Source organism: Dreissena polymorpha, chromosome 6, assembly GCF_020536995.1.
Source record: "Dreissena polymorpha isolate Duluth1 chromosome 6, UMN_Dpol_1.0, whole genome shotgun sequence".
Taxonomy (NCBI): Eukaryota; Metazoa; Mollusca; class Bivalvia; order Myida; family Dreissenidae; genus Dreissena; species Dreissena polymorpha.
In genome coordinates this window covers 54,636,318-54,653,454 of record NC_068360.1, presented here as the reverse complement: position 1 = coordinate 54,653,454, position 17,137 = coordinate 54,636,318, and the positions used below count along the sequence as shown (strand labels likewise).

The window sequence follows — 17,137 nt, the reverse complement described above, 5'->3', positions numbered from 1 at the left end:
GTTCAATTTTGTGACCCCCAGGGCTGGGTCAAATTTGACCCCAGGGGCATAATTTGAACAAACTTGGTAGAGGACTATAAGATGTCACTACATACCAAATTTGGTAGCCCTAGACCCAATGGTTATGGACAAGAAGGTTTTAAAGTTTTCACAAAAAATTAGCCCTTTATAAGCATATATTTAATTTTGTGACTCCCGGGGCAGTTTCAAATTTGACCCCAGGGTCATAATTTGCACAAACTAAGAAGAGAACTATTACATGTTACTACATACCAAAATTTGGTAGCCCTATGCCATACAGTTATGGACAAGAAGTTTTTTAAGTTTTCACAAAATAGGCCTTATATAAGCATATGTTCAATGTTGTGATCCTCGGCGCAGGGTCAAACTTGACTCAAGGGGCATAATTTGAACAAACTTGGTAGAGGACTATAAGATGTCATTACATACCAAATTTGGTAGCCCTAGGTCCAATGGCTATGGACAAGAATATATTTGAAGTTTTCACAAAATAAGCACTTTATAAGCATATATTCAATTTTGTGACCCCCGGGGCAGTTTCAAATCTGAACAAACTTGGTAGAGGACTATAAGATGTCATTATGCCAAATTTGGTAGCCCTAGGTCCAATGGCTATGGACAAGAAAATATTTGAAGTTTTCACAAAATAAGCACTTTATAAGCATATATACAATTTTGTGACCCCCTGGGCAGTTTCAAATCTGAACAAACTTGGTAGAAGACTATAAGATGTCATTACATACCAAATTTGATAGCCCTAGGTCGAATGGCTATGGACAAGAATATATTTGAAGTTTTCACAAAATAAGCACTTTATAAGCATATATTCAATTTTGTGACCCCCGGGGCAGTTTCAAATTTGACCCCATGGCATTATTTTAACAAATTAAGAAGAGAACTATTACATGTCACTTCATACTAAATTTGGTAGCCATATGCCATACAGTTATGGCCAAGAAGTTTTTAAAGTTTTCACAAAATAGGCCTTATATAAGCATATGTTCAATTTTGTGACCCTCGGGGCAGGGTCAAACTTGACCCCAGGGGCATAATTTGAACAAACTTGGTAGAGGACTATAAGATGTCATTACATACCAAATTTGATAGCCCTAGGTCCAATGGCTATGGACAAGAATATATTTGAAGTTTTCACAAAATAAGCACTTTATAAGCATATATTCAATTTTTTGACCTCCGGGGCAGTTTCAAATCTGAACAAACTTGGTAGAGGACTATAAGATGTCATTACATACCAAATTTGGTAGCACTAGGTCCAATGGCTATGGACAAGAATATATTTGAAGTTTTCACAAAATAAGCACTTTATAAGCATATATTCAATTTTGTGACCCCCGGGGCAGTTTCAAATCTGAACAAACTTGGTAGAGGACTATAAGATGTCATTATGCCAAATTTGGTAGCCCTAAGTCCAATGGCTATGGAAAAGAAAATATTTGAAGTTTTCACAAAATAAGCACTTTATAAGCATATATACAATTTTGTGACCCCCTGGGCAGTTTCAAATCTGAACAAACTTGGTAGAAGACTATAAGATGTCATTACATACCAAATTTGATAGCCCTAGGTCGAATGGCTATGGACAAGAATATATTTGAAGTTTTCACAAAATAAGCACTTTATAAGCATATATTCAATTTTGTGACCCCTGGGGCAGTTTCAAATTTGACACCATGGGCATTATTTTAACAAACTAAGAAGAGAACTATTACATGTCACTTCATACTAAATTTGGTAACCATATGCCATACAGTTATGGCCAAGAAGTTTTTAAAGTTTTCACAAAAAAGGCGTTAAAAAAGCAATTTTCAATTTTGTGACCCCCGGGGCAGGGTCAAATTTGACCCCAGGGGCATAATTTGAACAAATTTGGTAGACTACTATTAGATGTCTCTACATACCATATTTTATAGCCCTAGGCCCAATGGTTATCAACGAGGAGATTTTGAAAGTTTTCACAAAATAAGCCTTAAAGAAGCAATCTTCAATTTTGTGACCCCCGGGGCAGGGTCAAATTTGACCCCAGGTGCATAATTTGAACAAATTTGGTAGAGGACTTTTAGATGTCTCTACATACCAAATTTGATAGACCTAGGCCCAATGGCTATGGACGAGAAGATTTTGAAAGTTTTCACAAAATAGGCGTTAAAAAAGCAATTTTCAATTTTGTGACCCCCGGGGCAGGGTCAAATTTTACCCAGGGGCATAATTTGAACAAATTTGGCCAGTGGAGCTAAAAACTGATTCTTTGTTTAGCGTGCAAAGGGTATGGAGGAACATTTGTTGGTGCCTTTTAAAAAAGTTGTTTCATTGTGTGGAAAATTGAGTTAAAAAATGTATACACAATGCCTAATATGTGGCAAATTCCAACAATGTCTGTGGTTTTTCATGTAAAAACAAGAGATGTGTTTGTCAGAAACATAATGCCCCCTATTGCACCGCTTTGAAGCCCTATATTTCACCTTTAAGGATGACCTTGACCTTTCAGTACTCAAAATGTGCAGCTCTATGAGATACACATGTATGCCAAATATCAAGTTGCTATCTTCAATATTGCAAAGGTTATAGGAAATGTTTAAGCTTTCGGACAGACAGTTAGCACATATAAGTTGGTTTTACAAATTCACTGAGTGTAAACATTGGGCACTTATATAGCTCAAAGTGACTGGGAAACAAATTCTTGTGTTCTGATTTACACTTGCAAAATTCAAAGTAAAGAATGGTAATTGTTCTCTTATTGCCAACAACTGCATAAATCTTAACATTGTAAATTGGTTGTTTTGTCTTTATTACTACTTTTGTACATTCTTTTGAATTGCCCTCTTTATATTAACTTTCAACATGTATATTATATCCAGTAATTGTAGATATCAGATGTTTTGTGATGTAAATGTGTAGGGTTCTTGTTACTTTTCACACCCATTTCCATTTCATAATGCCTTAACACTGATATAGGATATTAGTGATTTTTGATTATTGTATTTATGTAAACTTATTCTTTATGCTGATGAAAGTGTCATCCTTTATTTTCACAAAGATCCTAGTATCATCGGTAGTGTTTTTTGTAAAGAACTTGAAAATTGTATTAAATGGTTAGTGGATAACAAACTGCCTTGGAAAAACTGGATGTTTAGTGTTTGGTTCCAAAAGGAAATTATCTAAATTTCATTATTTTAATGTAAAATGCAATGATCACACTATTGTTTCTCAATCATCTGTTGAAAACCTTGGTTCAATATTCGAAGCTGATCTTTCTGCTACATCTATTGTTAATAATATTATTAAAAAGGTGAACTGAAGAATAAGATTCTTCAGGGGCGTAGCTAGCATTTTTTTTGAGGCCTGAATATGTTATATATATATATAACCGGAATATATATTACTGTTGTTCAAATAAGTCATCAATAAAGTATTTGTACGTACATTTAAATGTGATGACAAGATAGTAGTAAACAGTGTGTAACTAATGCTCTTTATTAAAGAGTCTTTAATAATATATGCTAATTACTATTTGATCTCAAGACTATAGTCTCAAGTTTAAATAACGATATATTTATGCGTATTAATGCCACCATTTTTGTACATTTTCCACCCATCTATAGGGCCCCATTGGAAATAAGTTGCAAACCTTTCATGGGACATCCTGTGGTATATATATATTATGTCTTGATTTCAACATCTTGTAACTACTTGTTATTTCAGATTTCTTCCAAATACACAGACTATTTACTTGTAACTGAATGTAAATGATTAACTTTGACTGTGATATTCAAAATGTGATATATCAATGCATTGTGATCCAAAACCTGTGATAATTGTTTTCCAATTGCTAAATGTTCTAAATTGACTGTATTGTATGATCTGTACTTGTATGACATATATATACATATGCATGAATGAATCAATATTTAGAAAAGTGTGACTGACACTGTTTCCAGACATATTACAGTTAAATTACTTCATGTCAGTAATGGCAGTCAGGGATGGAAAATATCTTTTTACAATTGTTGCCTGCACTGTCGACCATATTTAGTGCTTTTGTTTCTCATCTAAAGAGTAAAGACCCAAAACCATGGGCATGCCTGTGATATGTATCTTAAAGTTTCTTAAAAGATAAATAATATAAATTTTAACAACACCACTGCTCAGTTTTAACATTTCCAGTACAGTATGTCTTTTTTTGAGAGGCCATTCTGAATTGAGTTCATTTCCAAGGGCAAAGTTATGCCTTAATATATTACTATTACCAAACTGAACATTGTTACACTGTCCCTAATTTTAATGGCACTTGATTGTTTAAGGCTTTGAAAAGATAGTTGCTTGGTCGGGATAACAACATCTGGATAAATGCCTAGGATAAAATATAAACAATATCTGCCAGAAGTACTGTATGGTTGCCATCATCAAATGTACAGAAAGAATCGTTTTTGAAATTCAATCAAGCCCCACTCATTCCATTCCATGAAACCTTTCAGGTGTCTCAATACTGATAATAGCCCCACTGAGGGCCTTATGGCTATGGTCCATATACAGTTTGTGACTGCCTGGCTGGTCACTATAATGCCATTGGGACCAACGTGGAGTTTACTATTTCTTATATTACACGGAAGAGTTTTCTCTGTACCATTGTACAGTGTTGTACGATTGTTTATGGTATAGAACATAAACATATTGATTCTATCTCAAAGATTGTTGCCGGCAGCCGAACATCAGCAATTTTGCAATGAATATAATTTAAGAAATACTGATTCTTTTAAGTTTGAATAATGTTGTTGTTTTCACTTCAATAAACAACTAATTGGCGTTCTTAACATTTTATTAAAATTTGAAAATTTTGCATGCAATAATATCTAATTTTAAACATTAACATTAATGAATATTCTATTATATTACTCCTTAAAGATATTGGTCCTTATATATCTGTATTACCGGTTGATTTAGTGCAACTTATTGGTGTGTAACCCGAACTATATTTTCGGTGTAATATCTTCCGCCTACAGGCGTTAGACATATCATTCCACCAAATACACCCGAGAGACGATCGCCGATATGGCGGAATTGTCCGAGGTGTCCCGATTGTTAAATAGTCTGAAGATAACATTCCGAAGATTCACGAAAAGTCACGGAGATCGCTGTTTACTGATCTCAATACTTCGGGTACATAGCACCTAGATTCCCCACATCACGTGCGTGGTAGCTAAAATAGACAAACGTTACTATTTATAATAAACGTTTGACAATTAGTTGATACTTAAAATAACATTTTTTTTCATATAGTGCAGACCGATCGTCAGTAAGACTACTAAACAAGGATTTTTATTTTGACGTTTGGTAAAAACTTGTTTGTTTGTTGTTGTTGTTGTTGTTGTTTTTTGAGGGGGAGGGTACCATATGCGGGGCGTTTAGTACGAAAAATAAGGTAATAAAGAACTCTACGTACAGAGATGTTTGCACAAATTGTTTTGTTGCTGGGACTAATTAAGTTGTATCAGTACAAATGAATATCACCCATATACTGTAAGATCATATTTTTTCGCGAGCATAAAATTTTGTTGTTGTTGTTTTTCAAAAGAAGGATATTTTCGTTGACACATACATTCGTTAATTTCTCATTTTGGAAAAATAGAGGACTTTGCGCCTTCCATTTTCCGATGTGTTTGTGTTAAAATCGTAAATCGGTTTGGCCCTGAAATAAAGGAAAATGTATGCCCGCTGCTTAATTATTTTTAAGTAAGAACAAAACGTACTGGACGATAGGAAGCTCGCACGGAGCGATTGTCCCTTTATCTGTCGGTGGCGGTGGTGGAGGTGGCGGAGGCGTTGATGTTGAAGGGGTGGGGGGCTTGCGGTAGACCGCCTGACGCTCGTCGACCTCCCTGGCGGTGATCACGCGGGTCTGGCCCCTTGCTGGGTCTTGAAGCGGTCGGATCGTCTTCACGGTGCGCGACTGGTAAAACGAACAGCTGAGCGGAAAAAAACAAACGCCGAGTTAACATTTCAAAATAATAAGAATAAAGTTATTTTATTTTAAAGGGACTTCATTCATGTCGGTGAAGTGTCGCCCCAGATTAGCCTGTACAGTCCGCATAGCCGAACCAGGGACGACGTTTTCCGCTTTTATTTATGTTTTTGTTAAAAGAAGTCTCTTCTAAATGAAAACCCAGTCTAGGCTTTAAAGGGACCGTCAACCACGAATGACGAAAACAGAAAAGTCATAAAATACCGTAGTTTTTACAATTATTAGTTCATATTGATAAAAATATCACGACTGGTATATTACATTACTTGAAAAAAGTTGTTAAGTTTTCATATTTTCAGTATATTCGGTAATACAATTTTACTGGGTATATGTAATGGTAATGGTAAATGATAACGTTATTTAATACGTTTAACGAAAGCATGCCGACGTTGCCGACTCGAGACAATTTAATTTAAACCTTTAGATAAGCTCTATTGCATTGAACGCTTACTGAGACACTACAGAGTCCCGTTCCTGGGTAGAGCCACTACTAGAGATGTGGAGAACGCATACTTGTATGCATATATGCCAAAGAACCTTTTGTTATAAGCAATACGATCCTTAATTGTATTGTTGAATAAATGTATATTCTGTCTTGTTACAAATTAAGTGTTCATGTTATCGAATCTGTTTATTTTGATTTATATTCTAAAATGACTATTGCAGGTTACAAAATTATATGTTGTTGTACCTATTTACGCACCAGAAAATAATATATATATTTAGGTATGAAGACGATGTACTGTTCTATAAGTCTGAATAAAATGTAGACATGGCTATCTGTCTGTCTCCGAGTTGGGATTTAACAGGGATAGCAATATGGAGGCTTTTAAAATGAGTCGCATTCTGAGAAAACGGGGCATAATGCATGTGCGTTAAGTGTCGTCACAGATTAGTCTGTGCAGTCCGCACAGAATAATCAGGGACGTCACTTTCCTTAACTAGATTTTTGCTAAGAAGAGAATTTCTTTAATCAGAAAATATTCATAAAAGCGGAAAGTGTCGTCCTTGATTAGCCTGTACAGACTGCACAGGCTAATCTGGGACGACACTTTGCGCACATGCATTTTGCCCAGTTTTCTCAGAATAAGACTCAAATGATGTCACCATCGGCCGCCTTGGATGCATCGCCGGATGAGATACACGGCCAGCCCCGCCATGAGCGCCAGAAGGAGCAGCGCCGGAATCAGCCAATACAGGAAGTTATCTATGCCGCCGGAAGTTGCCGACGCCGACGATGCGCCACTAGCGCTGTTGGGATTTGATGGCGCTGGTGGCGGTGGGTCGCAGATGAAAATGGTGACAGGGGATTCGTCGTAGTGACCGGCGGAATCTGGCACAGAGGAAGTCAAGAAACTGAGCCTCGTTCTTGGAAAACATAATAATAGGCTTAATACATGTACGTGGTGTCGTCCTAGATTCGCCTGTGCAGTCCAAAAAGTGTCGTCCCTAATTAGATTTTCCACAGACTAATCTGGGACCACACTTAACGCATATGCGTTCAACACATTTTTTCCAGAACGAGCCTGTTGTATACAAGGTCATTCGCATAATAAAACAAAGAGCTATCGGCGCGAACAAATAGGAGCGTTCGGGTCAGTGGAAACAACGACTTTTGACGCCTAAGTTGTAGGCAAAAAACTCTCAACTTCGATGGTCTGTTTGGATATTACTCCTCATAGAGTAATTTAATTATTTGTATATTTAGAAGGTCGTTACATGTTCAGAAAACACTCACACAATGATAATTTATGTGCATACATGAATATAATGAATGACCGAGACTGTATGAAAAGGGAGCTTAATGCATGTTCTTAAAATGTGGTCTTAAAGAACGACAATTTCAGTCTGCAGGAGTTTATCTAGCCGTTTGGGGAAAATGAGTCTTGTCAAATTGGGATTTTTGTTATCGATTGAAGTGGAAAATTTGGGAATTCTTTATCGACAAAAAGTACTTAATTGAAGTTATATATTTTATTTTGTAGGATGTTTTAAAATAAAGTTGAGATATAGCGTCTAATAAGCATAAGTCATAAGAGACTTCTTTCTTAAAAACATTTGGGGAATATGATTTTTTGTATTATTTCGGTTTGGGATCGGGTCCGTTTGATTTGCGATCGGGTCCGTTTTACGGCCTTTTTTACATAAAAAAACTCCTGCAGTCTACACAGGATTGACATGAAAGAAGTCCCGTTTCCCCAGAACGAGGTTAATGTAATACATGGGCGGTGCTCTATGAAAAGATGATTTAATGCATTTGTGTAAAGTGTCATCCCAGATTAGCCTATGCAGTATTAAACAATACTTTCCGCTTTTATGATATTTTATGTTTAAAGAAAGTCTCTTCTTAGCAAAAATCTAGTTTAGGCGGAAAATGTCGTCCCTGATTAGCCTGTGCGGACTTTACACAAATGCATTAAACCCCTTTTTCACAGAGCACGGCTCACATAAATATGTGGCGTTATGATTGTTTCTGAAAAACGTGCCTAATTACAGCACACACACCTGTTACCCTGAGGGTGGTTTCAAATTTAGTGCCTTTTGCGTAAGAGCTCAAATCTCCGTACGTCAGACTTCCGGTCCCGGATGCGTAGAAGGGTCCACTTCCTGTGAACAAACAATGATACAAACAGAAATCTATAAACTACTAATAGGGGTCAGAATACATGTATACTAATAAGAATTACAATGTATCCCAAATACGTGTGAATAATATAATGTTTAATTTGTGAATATTTTGATTTTACGATGCTTAATGGCTCGTCAATACAAACTACAAACTAGTATTTCTTGGTTTCTTAAACAATATGCGAAAAATATTATTTATGAAAAATATGAATCTAAAAAGTTTAGTAGCTCACAATTCAAATATGTGTGAAAAATATTTTTTTGTATGTCAATCTACAGAATTTAATAAAAATTAAATAGCTCGTAAATCTCAGATGTGAAAAATATGACTTTTTAATAATAGCAATCTAAATAACTAAATGTGTCTTGTTTTGAAAAAAACTGGGCTTAATGTATGTGCGTAAAGTGTCATCCCAGATTAGCCTGTGCAGTCCGCACAGGCTAATCAGGGACGGCACTTTCCGGCTTAATTTGATTTTTGTTCAGAACAGACTTCATTGAAACGAAAAATGTCATAAAAGCGGAAAGTGTCGTCCCTGATTAGCCTGTGCGGACTGCACAGGCTAATCTTGGACGACACTTTACGCACATGCATTATGCACAGTGTTCTCAGAACACGAATAATAGCAATCTAAATAACTAACAAGCTCGTACCGACAAACTCATATTTCTTGGTCTTATGCGCGTCGAGTACGTCATTGTCGGTTGAGGTCACCTGACCCAGCGTACCGGAAGTGGAACCCACGGTCGCGCAGTACACGTAGGAGGTCTGCGACAGGAAGGGTTTGTTGTCGTCCTCTTCCTTGATCTTTATATTGAACTAAAATTTAGAAAAAAAGCTAAACCATAAAGTATAATTGTTTGAAAGTAATCTAATTATGGCTTCATGAAATAAACTAGCAATCTCCACGCAGAGTTGTCGTTCCTTACATACAATATCGTCCATCACATGAAAATCCTACTAAAATGTGTAGCATTATATTTGTTTGTTTAAGTATTATATTATGAAAAGTAAGATAATTTAAATATTTTTAAATAGTATATAAGTTTAGGTTAATAATTAAAAAAAAACGAAATGAAAAAAAATTACAATGGTATAATTATTGTACCACGTGGTTAGGCTATCATCACGTGTTGGTTATGAAGTCAGTGGTTTGATCCGGCTATGCTGGTTTCAGTCAAATCTCTGTGCGAAGGTTGATAAACTAGATGTTTGTCACAAAAATCGCTTTCCATTTCACTTAATTCTAAAATTTTACTTTATCAACCACGTCAACATTCCCCCTTTAATTTGTGGATGGCGACGTAACCTACGTCAGTCCCATAGTCACTCATATGCAATGTTGACGCATTTAACAAAAAGTTTCCTTTACGACGTCATAACTTTTGCACACTTGCCTAATCGTTCGTCCCCAGCCTGCTGAATTGACGCCATCACATTTAGTTTTTGAAATAATGTGTGACGTATTTCAGTCACATCGCCTACATAATCATATAAGTTCATAATATACGTCATTGCCTACGTCATCATGTGAGTCATCGAAAACTTCATTTAAAATGTAATCGCTTACGGCAACATATACGTAATTATTTACATCAATTTTATCTAAATCCATTAAAGAAATAAGAAAGACACTAAGATTATTATAGTTCGCTCACATCCATGTGTATTGTCTAATTCAGAAAAAGGCACCAATATTACGATGACCGTCATCGTCTACGTCAGACTCACCTTGGCGGTGGTCTCCAGTCCCCGGCCGTTGGTGGCCGTGACGGTGCACAGACTTACCGTGGCGGAGGTCTCCAGTCCCCGGCGGTCGGTGGCCGTGACGGTGCACAGACTTACCGTGGCGGTGGTCCCCAGTCCCCGGCGGCCGGTGGCCGTGACGGTGCACCGACTAACCGTGGCGGTGGTCTCCAGTCCCCGGCGGTCGGTGGCCGTGACGGTGCACAGACTTATCTTGGCGGTGGTCACCAGACGCTTGTTGGCCGCGTCCAGGTCCCACTCCTTGGTCATGGTAACGCATCCGGTGAGGGGATCCATGACGAAGACGCCAAGGCCTCGGGGGCACGACATCTTGTACGTGTGGACGTCGCCCACATATTCGTCCTCGATGTCGTTCTTAAAGGTTACAATACACTAAATTATCGCTTCATGTAGGGCTGTACTCTCTAAAAAAATATCATAGTTGACAGGAAGGCATGTTTTACACTTTTTACCATTATTCAGGTGTTATCTTGCGGAGATAATGGTAGGGCATGAATAGGTGTTCACTACTGAATCCCTGAAATATGATACACTTGAAGACTATAGTAAACCATTGCACTAGAAAAGGTTACATTCCACTAAGAAACGGCCGAAAAAAAAAGTTGCAAAAACAGTCGATTTTGATTTGTGTCAAGTTCTTTCTTGCATTGTACATGACATATCTTTTTTATTGCATAAATCGATTCCGCTTAGAATGGCCTTTAAGAAAAGGTATGGTTATGGGGGTCTCTATGTGCAAAATGCTGCATTTATTTTCGCTCAAAGTTGTCGCTTTTACATTGAATTATATAGGGAAACTATTTGGTGTATTATGACCTAAACGCAAAACCAGGCCTTGTCACAAAGAAGCTGTATTTACAGAAAATCATCATTTGTTTTAGTGAGATATGATGCGTTTTGGCAAATTTCACGGAATAAATGCGTTTGTTTCACGAATTTAAGGAGCATCGTGAGTTTTTAAGAAAAAAATACGTTTTCAGAGGAAAATAAGAAAAAAATGTTCAAAAACTCGTCTTGAGCATCTCAAAGCGCAACAATTTGTGCTGAAAGAGCTCATGAACACGTTTTAATAGTTGTTTACTTCTTTTTCTACATAGCTTGTAACAATATTCCAGTATTTTGACCGATTGTAATTATTTAGGGTAATCGTTTTACGCCTGAACGCCCGTTATAAATCAAAGCTCCGAACGCGAAAGCCACATGGCTTATCAGGCGTTATAATAAAATGCATTTTCAAGCATTTTTACGTGAAAGATCGGTCTGAAAATTGGCATGCACATAGAAAATAGGTTTATAAGTATCGAGAAGTGCTTATTTTTCGCGATGTTAACAGTAAACGTTGTCTTATAGGTTACAATACACTAAATTATCGCTTCATGTAGGGCTGTACTCTCTAAAAAAATATCATAGTTGACAGGAAGGCATGTTTTACACTTTTTACCATTATTCAGGTGTTATCTTGCGGAGATAATGGTAGGGCATGAATAGGTGTTCACTACTGAATCCCTGAAATATGATACACTTGAAGACTATAGTAAACCATTGCACTAGAAAAGGTTACATTCCACTAAGAAACGGCCGAAAAAAAAAGTTGCAAAAACAGTCGATTTTGATTTGTGTCAAGTTCTTTCTTGCATTGTACATGACATATCTTTTTTATTGCATAAATCGATTCCGCTTAGAATGGCCTTTAAGAAAAGGTATGGTTATGGGGGTCTCTATGTGCAAAATGTTGAATTTATTTTCGCTCAAAGTTGTCGCTTTTACATTGAATTATATAGGGAAACTATTTGGTGTATTATGACCTAAAGTCCGGACAGCTGATCTGCTCTCCGGGCTACAAATTGAAGAGCTCAAGTAGTCTGGATTACCTGCCCCTTTGTATTCAATTTGTTTAAAATATAAGCTGGGAACCAGACTAGAGCTCAAGTTGTTTACAACGTTAACTGTCATTTAAGATAAATTGGTCGTTGTCGGCTCCGGTATTACTTGAAAGCACCCCGGGTACTCGTAAGTATACTACAATATACCCCGAGTACGGTAAATACGCTTATAGATACCCGGTCATACTCCGTAAAACTTTTTAGTATCATTGCCGTACCCTAAGTACACTGTAGTTTACTTAAGAGTACCCTGGGTCCATTTAAATAGTAAGTTAGCCGACAATGACCGATTGAATGTTAGTTAAGCTTAACCGTTGTAAACCTTTACAAAAAATATTCATATTAATTTATTGTTAAACATGTGCTTAGTTTAAATAAAAAGTGCAAATATCGACTAATTTTTAAATTTGTGATAATATATGTTCGTTAAATAAATTTATCGATGTCTACATGTATCAAGCTGTTAGCCTTACTCAGCACAGTAAAGTTTTGTGAACAATGGTACTTATTCAGATTGTACGAATATAAAGTCAAATATTTTTAGAACCAAGTATTAGTAATTATCGGATTATCATTATTTAGCGATCGATAAACAATTCTACACCGTTCTAATTCGTAGCTAAAGGCTCGTGGTTTCATTCATACAAATCCGAACACCAAATAAGCCGCGTTCTAAGAAAACTGGGCTTAATGCATGTGCGTAAAGTGTCATCCCAGATGAGCCTGTGCAGTCCGCACAGGCTAATCAGGGACGTCACTTTCCGCTTGTATGACATTTTTCGTTTAAATGTCTCTTCTTAGCAAACATCCAATTAAGACGGATAGTGTCGTTCCTGATAAGCCTGTGCGGACTGCACAAGCTAATCTTGGATGACACTTTACGCACATGCAATACGCCCAGTTTTCTTAGAACGCGACTCAAATTGTTTTTCCTGACCGATACTCAACAATAAAACGAAAACTATTTATTAAAAAACACGCTTTAATTTATGTCTACAATGAGCGTCTTAAAAGCAACATATTAATACGAGCTATAAAAAAAACGGGAGTCATTCAACCGTGACAAAATCAAACTTCGAAATCAATTTGCATGTACGTTATGTCACACGTTACACATACGTATAATTGATTTTTATGTTGCAATAATATAAAAAATTCACATCAGAAAGATCTATATTTAGAAGGCGATATATTCAAATTTAAAACGTGTAAACGTGACCTTTTCATAGGTCACTCATGTAAACGTTACAATTTTCACATTTCACACATGTTAACGTGACATATTCACAGGTCACAGATGTTAGTGTATTCACACGTAACACATGTAAACCTGACATACTCACAGTTTACACATATAAACGTGACGTATTCACACTTTAATCATAAAAACTTAAAATATTCAAAATTCACAAATGTAAACGTGACATATTCACAATGCAATCACGTTAACGTGACGATTTACATTGCACACATGTAATCATTACACATTCACTTGCGGCACTTCTATACAGAAATTAATCACAAACGATGCATTTATGACAATTGACCAGTCGCCAAATAAGCGATCGCTCCTCCCACTAAGTTGTGTTTTCATAAAACGCTTATTCCATTACTCCGACAGTCTTTGTTTGACGGACCATGTGGCCGCAATAAACGAAATCTGATTGATTGACAGCTGGCGAGTGGCAGGGGCGTCGGAAGCAATTTGACATTGGGGCTGCGGAGGGGGTGGGTATGGGAGGGGGTATTGCCCTCCCGTTGGTGGGGGTCAGGGAATTTTTTTCAAATTTTAGCATCAAATGGCGCATTCTGGTGCGTTTTTATGCCTACTACCTGATCTTATACACGTCTATTGCAGGCATATTCTGAATTACAAAAGTAGCGACAGACAGACAGACGATGGAGAAGTGATCTCTATATGTCGCAGTTTGTACTTTGTAGCAGGCGGTACAACAATAAGGATCATGTGGGTTGAAAGAACGTTCTTCGGGATTTTTGGCCCGAAATTCCGTTTTTGAAATTTGAAATTCGTTGGTATGTTTGGAGTAGACATATTGAAATGACACATAAAAGTAGTAAAAAAACATTAAATAAGTTTTTTTAGAATTATCGATTTACTTTGAGTTATTACACTTAATTCAGGTATCTTGAAGTATCTTTAATTTTGTTAATATTTCAATGTAAGGACTATTGGCTATTGGCACATTTGTTTTATGTCACTCTTTCCTGTATATTAACAAAAAGAAGCAAAGGCGTAGACCATACCGACAATTTAAGATTCCCAGGTTTAATTACTCAAGAATAAAGGGATTATCGTTAAAAAAGAGACCGATCAATTAACAACATATTTGACAAGTACACTACCGCGGGCGGGTGATGACAATCAACAATACACTTGTCGTAACCGCGAAAGCGTGATTACCTTGCTTCGTGGTAAAGATATTTTCAAATATACGGGTATTGAAATGAAAAAATGAAAAAGGTCTTTGCCGAAATTTCATTTTTGCAGAAAATATTGGGGCGGCGGCCGCCGCCCCTGACGCCCCAGCTCCGACGCCTCTGAGTGGTCAATTAATAACCCACACAAGGCATTTTCAAAAGGGACGCACGTGTAATTGACACTCTTATTAGTGACACAATCAAAACACGAACGGACGCACACTCATCACGTGACAACCCAAGACATAAAACAAGCGTGACATTTCTACACCCGACGCATTCGCACGCTGCGAGTAGCTCCTTACCCCGCCTTCGTCGTTTTTCGTGATCGTCCAAGTCGTTGTTGTGAATTCCGGTTTCTCGTTGACGTCACTGATGAGCAGCGTCAAAGTCTCGGTCGTGGAATTGCCGTAGCCGTCGTAGGCGTGAATCACGACCTCGTACGAGAGTTTGTTGACCTTTTCGAAATTAATCACGGACTTGGCGCAAATTTCGCCCGCTGAAAAGGAATCAAAGCGCTGAGAGCCTTAAAACTACAGAACATACATAGAAATACAACTGTTTTGAAAAAAGGGTAGGACCTAAAGTTCTAACAACATTATTGGTGGTCTTTCCCTGTTTTGTTTTTTACATTGCATATATTCGTGACGATAGCGTGATTTTGTAAAGCTATATTTTACATGGTCAAGATAACATTTGTCTTAAGAAAGCAAAATACAGGTGCGCAAGTAAAATACGAAAGAAAATCATGGTTTGTAAAGCATTGGAAATAAAACATACAGTACAACCTTGAGATAGGGAAGTCCTGTCCAGGAGAATAAACATAACTATGTGCTAAAACAACATTTTTCGCATAATTCCAAGTTTTTTGATGACGATTTTACTATATTAATGATATGCTCGTGCCATTTACCGTTTGAGCTGAGTGTAAGACCGAGGTGTTTGTGGTTTTCTACCAAATTGACCGGTACATTATTAAATAAAAACATGTGGTTGGGGAACAGCATGGTGTGATGAAAACAACATAGCCACGGTTTTATGTGATTAAAATCTACAAGCCATTGTTTTGCCCAGTTACTTATAACTTGTAGGTCATGTTTCAGAACAATTTCGATGTTATATATATTTGAGGTAGTACATGAGAGGGAAGTGTCATCGGCAAAAAAGGCGGGAAGTACATTGAAGGTGCTTGACCATGTCGTTTACGTAAACAAGAAAAAAAAATGGGCCTAGAACAGATCCCTGTGGAACACCGGCATTAAGCTCTAACGTTTGAGATATTGATGCACCAACCACGACTTTTTGAGTGCGACTCTCTAGATAACTTTTTATCTAATTAAGTAAAATACCATCAAATCCATTTTGTTTAAGTTTGAAGAGTAGTCCTGTGTGCCAGACGCGGTCGAACGCTTTAGAAATATCACAGAAAACCATGCATGTGAGTTTCTTTTCATCAATACCTTTCGTTATTCGATCAAAATGTCGATTAATTAAGCGACTGTGGAGTGACCTTTTAAGAAGCCCGACTGGTTGGAGTATATAAGTTTGTTAGCAAGAAGGTGGTTGTATAAATATTTATAAACTATCCTCTCCATAAGCTTGCCTACGCAACTTAACAATGAGATAGGACGGTAGTTGGAAGGATTATTCGGTTCCCCCTTTTTAAATAGAGGCATTACAATCTTTCCATTGGGCGGATATGTACTTTCGTTTAGTGATTTGTTAAAGAGGATACACAAAGGCTAAGCAATAGAATTACAAGTTTTCTTAATGACAATATGACTTATAAGGTCACCTCCGACGGCTTTATTGGTTATTAAGCATTTAATAACATCTATAATTTTTGATTCTGATATAAGCAGGTTATATAATTTTGCGTTAGATATTTCTGAGAATTGTGGAAGAACACCGGCTGAGTCATTGAACGACGCAATGAAGGCAAAGTATCTGTTTAAACAGTTTGACTTGTCAGTATCTGACAAATGTACAATAAGATTGCCGTCAGAGTCCGTTGACTGTAAAGGTGGTATCGAATTCGGGTGAGAATTTGTTTTTATTAGTTGCTTTAGTGTTTTCCAATATTGTTTTGGATTTGAAGTATTTAGTTCATCAAGAGATGTTTCTAGGTTAAAATAAAGCTGTTCTTTCGAATGTTTTATCATGTTATTAACCTTATTTCGAAGTTGTTTATATTTATTCCAGTTAGCAGAAGTAGGATTGTCTATGGATATGTGTTTTTGTCTCAATGTACTGACCTGTACACTTCATTACCGCGTAAATGATTCACTCCGCTTGAAATGTCTACTGAACAACCTACTCGGAGACATGATAAATGTTCACGTGGCATTCGGGGTACAGGAC

The 17,137-nt window shown here is 37.0% G+C and overlaps 2 protein-coding genes across 2 annotated transcripts in view; one reads left to right on the top strand and one right to left on the bottom strand.

Annotated features, from left to right (window-relative positions):
- LOC127834501 (uncharacterized) overlaps window positions 1–17,137 on the top strand; it is a 188,817-nt gene that overhangs the window by 59,833 nt on the left and 111,847 nt on the right. The window lies entirely within an intron of this gene.
- LOC127834502 (uncharacterized) overlaps window positions 5,132–17,137 on the bottom strand; it is a 155,600-nt gene continuing 143,594 nt past the window's right edge. The window contains exon 8 of the mRNA XM_052360376.1: window positions 5,132–5,236. Coding sequence (XP_052216336.1) covers window positions 5,185–5,236 — 52 coding nt within the window. The 3' untranslated portion in view covers window positions 5,132–5,184. The remainder of the gene's footprint in view (window positions 5,237–17,137) is intronic.